The sequence below is a fragment of the Myotis brandtii genome, unplaced genomic scaffold, assembly GCF_000412655.1.
Source record: "Myotis brandtii unplaced genomic scaffold, ASM41265v1 scaffold1086, whole genome shotgun sequence".
Classification (NCBI taxonomy): Eukaryota; Metazoa; Chordata; class Mammalia; order Chiroptera; family Vespertilionidae; genus Myotis; species Myotis brandtii.
Window position 1 is genome coordinate 98460 of NW_005353696.1, and position 7136 is coordinate 105595.

At 41.0% G+C, this 7136-nt stretch overlaps 1 protein-coding gene across 1 annotated transcript in view; it reads right to left on the minus strand.

Annotated features, from left to right (window-relative positions):
* TSGA13 (testis specific, 13) overlaps nt 1-5753 on the minus strand; it is a 17955-nt gene extending 12202 nt beyond the window's left edge. Inside the window, exons 1-3 of the mRNA XM_014542966.1 lie at nt 5677-5753; nt 1972-1983; nt 832-907 (exon numbers count right to left, since the gene is read on the minus strand). Coding sequence (XP_014398452.1) covers nt 832-907; nt 1972-1983; nt 5677-5753 — 165 coding nt within the window. The remainder of the gene's footprint in view (nt 1-831; nt 908-1971; nt 1984-5676) is intronic.
* Between the last annotated feature and the right edge of the window lie 1383 nt (nt 5754-7136).

Genomic DNA, 7136 nt, shown 5'->3' on the forward strand with positions numbered 1-7136 from the left:
GAAAAAAATCACTTCTACTGTCGTGGTAAACAACCTGCTTCCCTATTTATAATGGTCTGGCCCTCTAGCAACTTCAACGTGAAATTATAGCTAATTTGCCTACAAATGTCAGGTGGTCATAATAATCTGGCCACTCTGTGTGTGTGTGTGTGTGTGTGTGGGTATGTGTGTTTATCTCCCACGTTCAAAGGCTGTTAAATCGCAGTGTTTACTCATATCTTCAGGGGAAAAAAATCACTTCTACTGTCGTGGTAAACAACCTGCTTCCCTATTTATAATGGTCTGGCCCTCTAGCAACTTCAACGTGAAATTATAGCTAATTTGCCTACAAATGTCAGGTGGTCATAATAATCTGGCCACTCCGTGTATATACAGTGGGGCCTTGACTTACGAGTTTAATTCGTTCTGAGACCGAGCTCGTTAAGGAGCTCGTTAACTCAAATTACTCTATCAACTCAATGCAAAAAATCTGCCGAGAGACAGCTGGTATCTCAAAAAACTCGTTTGTCGGGACACTCGTAAGTCAAGGCCCCACTGTATTTTAAAAAAAGGAAGTGGCCATGAATTCTAGGTAAATCCGGGTTTAACACTCACGCCCTAAGATCCCTGGTTTTGCGCCCTGATTTATTGCTGTTGTGTCCTATCTCTTCTCTTTTCTATGTCTCTGTTTACCTCGCATAAAATTGGATCAATTAACCTTGCTATATGACTCGACCCCCTTTTTTTTTTTTTTGCTTTTCAACAGGAAGTTTGTAAGACACAGCTTATAAAATATTCTAAGCTACTCCAAAGAAAGATTACAAATGAACATTTGCGAATTCTCTTCCTTACCTCATCACCATCTGCATTTCCTTTCTCAGGTTTAACTGCATTAGTTCCTGGAGCCTTTGATTTTTCATATGAGGAGCTGAAAAAGAAGCAGAACATCCAGTTGCTCAGAGGCCTGGTCTCTGCATGTTTTCAATCTCCTTAACAAAGTTGGGAGCCTGACTTAGAAGAGCCCAATTTAGGTGATCACTAACTGAAAAACCTATGGATAGTAAAGAATAGGATTCATTATCCAGCCTGTGTCCCAGAGGGAGGAGGTGGGGGTGGGGTGGATGGGATAGGGGAGAAGAAACAGAATCTCAGATTGAAGAGTTAAGCAGGTGGGACCTCTTGGAGACATCTGATGAATTAATTTCTTCTAAAATAGGAGTTTTAGATCACTAAAGGAAGTGCTCTAGTAGACTGGTTAAGGAACTTCTTTTAGGTGGCTGGACCCTCAGCATACCCTTGAAGGGGACCTACTTCAATTTTGAAGGCCTACTTGCCTCTCTCCATGGAAATGGTTCTGCCTGCACCAATGATTAGCCAATGATTCCGTAAGAAGGAATCTAGTTAGTGGAACTTCACAAATAAATTTCCAATTTTTAATGATCAAGCTTGGATTATGGGCTCCCTTATGTTCCTAACCATATCTAAGTTTCTCTTCCTAGAAGTGGGGTAGTAAAAATAATAATCAATAGTAAACATTCTCATACTCTGCTCTTTCATGTACACAGATACCACCCGCCTTTATTCCTTGACTGATTCCTATTAAACCCATTACTTCCTGAACATAGTAAAAGATGCTCAGCAGTAAGATTGGGTTAATAACCAAAATAAGTAGATGGTTCCCTTCTTGGAGACAGTTCCATTTGGGGGGGGGGTTATCTAGTTCAAATTAAGTAGGATCCTACAACTACTTCAACTAGACCTCTCTCCTTTAAAAATGAAGGTAGTAGAGTAAGGGCCAAAATAAGAAAAGTAGAAATAGTCAAGCTATGTTGTTGGTGGGTCAACTGACTATAGCATGGTACAAATAAACCCAAATCCAGGATCAATCCCATTCAGGATGGCTTGCTTCCACCTCAGGCCAATGTGGCTCAATGGCTGAACGTGATCCATGAACCAGGAAGTCATGGTTTGATTCCAGATCAGGGCACATACCTGGGTTTCAGGCTGCATCCCAGGCGTGGGGTGTGCGGGAAACTGCCAAACAATGATTCCTTCTTATCGATGCTTCTCTCTTTCTCTCTCCTTCTCTCTTCTTCTCTGAAATCAAGAAAAATACATATATTTTAAAAAAATAGTCTTAAGGAGAGCAGATGATACCTTGTGGTCAGACCAAAATACATTCATCCCCACTTAACATCTTAAAGTTTGTGCCCTTTTGATGTGTCCTATTTCCCTAAGTTACCTAATAATATATTACAATTTTTATTGTACCACTTTAAAAATAAATCTTTGGTATCTAAAAGGTAGCACTGGATTCCAGATACTTTTCTTCAAGGACAATTTAAGGCATAGAGCTGCGTGAAAAATGCTTCCTCGGCCCAGCCGTGTCTATCTGGGACAGCCTGGTGCTTTTCTTTTGGCAAAGCTACTCCAGTTGCTGCATGAAACCCAGACCAAGATCTGGTTTTCCTATTTGAGGACAGTCAGTCAACTGAAGCATTTTTAATGAAGGTTTACTGTGTGGCTAGAACTGTTCGAAGTGTTATCAGCTACAAAATAAGTTCCTATAAGATGGTATTTATAACTTAGTTGGGCAAACAAGACTACACACTTGGTAAGTCTTCTTTGGTTCATTGCTGTTCACTGCTAAATGGGCCAACCCAAAGTAATTAATCACCCAGACGCCAAACTCAGTGCCTCTGAATGGTCCACGTTCTGTAGGGGTTCAATTCAACACAAACACTGTTTCCTTAGCACACACTGTGTGCCAGCCCCATTCTTGATCCTGTATGGGAAACAAGAGAAAACTAATGGGAGGAGGAAGTGATGGTTAAATCTGAAACAGGAATGAAAAATCTCTCGGGGCTTCAACTTCCTCAGCTATAAAAGTGGAGAGAGTTAACCAAATGCTGTCAAGGTGACATTCCAATTCTATGATGTTGGTGAGATTTATCTACATAAAGACCTGAAATAAAATTAATTCATGTGTCAGTAATGGGGGAGAGTTGGAGGAGCAGACATCCCCTTTCAATACAACCATGTTTGTCCAGGGAGTTGCCACATTTTGATAATTACAAATGGAAGGAAAGAGTTGAGGATTTAGAACCCACCATTTAGAGAAAAGAGAGGGTGCCTAGGGGGAAGATGTTTCTGAAAGGATATGGAGATTGAGCTGGGCCTTGCAGGATGGTTTGTGAAGTAGCCTAACTGGGAAATTACTTGTTTTTCTTGTTTTAGGTAGGATGGGATCAAATTTGGGGGCCTTGACAATTAAGTAGAACTATCAACTGAAGCTCCTAGAAAGTCTATGGGTTTGGAGGAAAGATCTATGTTAGTGTTGATAGTGTCAAAGGTGATTATCTGGGGTTATATCTAGTTTGATCATCTAGACAGAAACCCTAAAAATGATTGTCTAAAGTTTATGACTAGACTGAGCTAAACTGTGAAACTTCGAGGGAAATAGGCTAATGAGCTTTTCACCCTTTACTCACATTTAGTTTTTCCAGTTCATGTTTACATTAAAATGAAAATAAAGAGGAGCCATCAAATTGGAGGGCACAAATCTTATGCTGCTTGTCTGCAACTCAGGGTATGAAAAAAAATCACAGAAACTATGTCAAAAATAAGAATGGAAAGATGTGGTGTACAATACCTCAAATGACACCAGGAAATCTTACTTCAGGGAGGAGGGGAAAAAGCCTTGATATGGAAACTTTCTATTTTGAAAATATCTGAATTATTCTTTTCTTGATTCTGGAGGAGACACTGGGAATTTCTGATGAACAGGCAATCTAGAATGCTGAGGTGTTCTATGTTGGAATCAGAAGATGAAAAGCACAAAGACAAACAAAATCTGTTCCAAATTTTTCCCCCTAACCTCTGACTTTCACACACACACACACACACACACACACACACACACAGACCTTTTCACCATATCTTCTTCTTTTTTTAATCCTCACCTGAGGATATATTTTTCCCATTGATTTCTAGAGAGTGGAAAGAAAGGAGGGGAGGAGGGAGGGAGAGAGAGAGAGAGAGAGAGAGAGAGAGAGACATCATTGTAAGAGAGACACATCAATTGGTTGCCTCCCCCATCTCTCCAGCCCTCTGGGTAACCTGCAACCGAAGTACATGCCTTTGACTGGGAATCGAACCTCAACCCTTCAGCCCCACCCCGATGCTCTAAGCATTCCTCAACTGGCCAGGGCTCTTTTCACCATATCTTAATCAACCTCTACCTTGGACAATGTTTTCACCCTCTTCCTTAAACATAGTGAGCCTTTTTCTCTTCCTCCCCATACTTAAAACACTCTCCCACCCTCTTCAAAGAATTTGAATCTTCTTTCTTTCTTTATGTTACTACTCAGGTCTTTCCTCTTTAGAGAAGACTCTCCAGATCAATTAAATACAAAATTCTAGCTTACAGTCATTTTTTTTGTGTGTGTGTGCATGAAATGATACAGTATCTTGTAGTTCTACCTATACTTTTCTTATGTATAGGTATTATTTACCTCCTAGGAGTAAGCTCCTTAAAACTAGAAATGTGAAATATATATATTTGTGTACTAGGCATTCAAAAACCAGTATTTGCTTATTTCAATATATTGAACAGAACATTTATGATGCATTCAAGTCCACCCTAGCTAATAGAAACCAAACATAAATTGGATATGGTCACTGACCTCCAAGATTTCACAGTTTAGCCAGGAAGAGGGACAAGGAAAGAGTAGAATGGAACAGATTGCAATACCTATCCTATATAATAAAGAGCTAATATGCTAATTAGACCAAACAGCAGAATGACCACCCAGATGACCTTCCAGACGACCATCTGGACGACCTTCCAGATGAAGCCAGGCCTGTGAGGGCCAGCCAAGGCTGAGAGGGGCTGCGAGGGCCAGCTGAGGCAGCTGGAACTGCGAGGGCTGAGCTCCTTGCACGAATTTCGTGCATCAGGCCTCTAGTGTTAGAGATAAATTCAGGATGCTATCAGAGCACAGAGGAAGAGCACTCAGCCCAGATGAGAAGAGACTAGAAGAGATTTGGAACTAATGCCTAAACTGAGCCTTGAAAGATGAGTGTGAGTTAACCAGGTAAAGAGAAGAGAAAGTGGGTATTTAAGAAAGAGGGATCAAAAACATGAGACTAGAATAAAGCATGGCTTGTTTAGGGGAATTGCAAATAACTGCAGTATGCTTGGAACATAAGATTTAACAGAACGGTAGCAAGAGATGAGGCTGGAGAGATAGCTAGGGTTCAAATCTAAGAGTGAAATCCCTGATAGAAGCTGATAAGTTATTCTATGAGGAATGAAAAGCTATCAAGGAATTTTTAACTAAGGAGATACAGTGAACACTAAATATTTTAGAAATATATAGATTGGGAAGATGCAAGAAGTATAGATTGGAAAGGTGCAGAGGCCTTTGAGAAGGCTATGGCAGAACTGAGAAAGGATTGAGAAACTATAAGGACCGCCAATGCTTATAAACTTGTGCCACTCATCCCTGTCATCTAGTCCTGGATGGCTTATTCAACGATGGTCAACCAAATTCTCTCTACTAAGAATTTGGAAGTTTGACAAAGACACACAGAGATGAAAGATGATTGTAGCCAAGTTACCACATGTAGTATCTCAGGCATAAAGACTGAGCTCAACCCACTGAGGTCCCCAGAGTTGCCCCAGATCTCATCTACCCTGAAGCATGGTCATTCAGTTTTCCCTTCAATTCAGTGAGCTTTCCCAATACCCTTTCAAATAAATCCACCTCCATTTTTTCCGCTTTAAATTAGTCAGAGTTCATTTCTATTGTTTGCAACAACAAAAATTTTTAAACTGATATAGGCTCCAATGCAAGGTGTTGGCAGTAAGGAGAGGTTTAAAAAGGGATATTTGAAAGTTGTCATAATGAATAAGACTTGGTAATCAATTAGATCCATGGACTAATGATTATAACCACTTTTTTAAAAGTTTGGTAACCTGAGAGAATGGAGGTGCAATTTACCAAATGAGAGAATAAAGGAGATGGACCAAGTTTGGGGGATAAAAGATTTTTGTTTTGGTTGGTTGAGTATGAGGTGCAGATGGGAACACTGTCTAGTAAATGGTTTAAAATATGCTCAAGAGAGAGGTTTGGGATAGAATTATGTATTGGAAGTCCGCCTCAGGAATATATGCTAGTTGAAGCCATTGATGTAGATGAGATCAAGCAGGAGAAAGAGTGAGCTGGACAGGGGCCAAGGCATAGCACAGGTCCCCAGAGGTTGCAGACGCCAAAGGAAGAGTGTCGTGAGTGGATGGTATGTAGAACACTGGAAAGGAGTGGCCAGAGGATAGAGGAGAACCAGGAGAAAGCAGCCGCAGAAATCACAGGACAGTAGCATGGAAAAGGGGGGAGAGCCTCTACCTTAAAGCATCTAAACTTCAACTTTTGAAAGCATAGAAAACGATTTTTATAAACTCACACAAGTTACCAAAGCTTCTTAAACAATCCAGCGCAACCAACTCTAAGGCAAATGCAACTAGAATGAAAAAACCAACTAGGCTTAAGTTCATGGCAGAGCCAAGATTTGCTTGAACATAGACCATCTGGTAAGGCAATATGAATGCATCACTCACTCACTGACTGTCTTCATTTTTGACATGGGGGTGGCGGGTGGACGCTACATCAGCCAAAACTAGATTGATCATCACTTTCTACTCCCTTTTGGATTCTGATCTATGATAGGACTTATGAATGGTTTTCCCTCATCCCTTCACTTCCACAACTTTCCATGTCCAGATGGAGACCTTATACCCCAGGTAACAGCTCGGTGGGAAGGATGCGGTGCTAGTGGTGGCACAGTGCATTCTGGGAAATGTGACCTTAGAAGCAAGAGCAGTAAGTGAGGGCACAAAGCAGGAAGAACTCTGTGTGGAGTCACTTTCTCCCTTTATCGTTGACTTTGGAAGTAGAAACTTCTATATGAAATAGAAACTTCTGCCCTATTGGCAGCATTGGTGTGCTCCCTTCTTTCCTTCTGCAATGAAAAAGTGGTGGCATAGAGTGCTGGGCAAGGCAATTTATCCCATTTGGGCTCTTCCTTTCTCAAACCGCCTGTCAGCAACATGTGGTAAGTTATCTGGGGAGGCCCTTCCTTTGGTGTGGTCGGGGGGT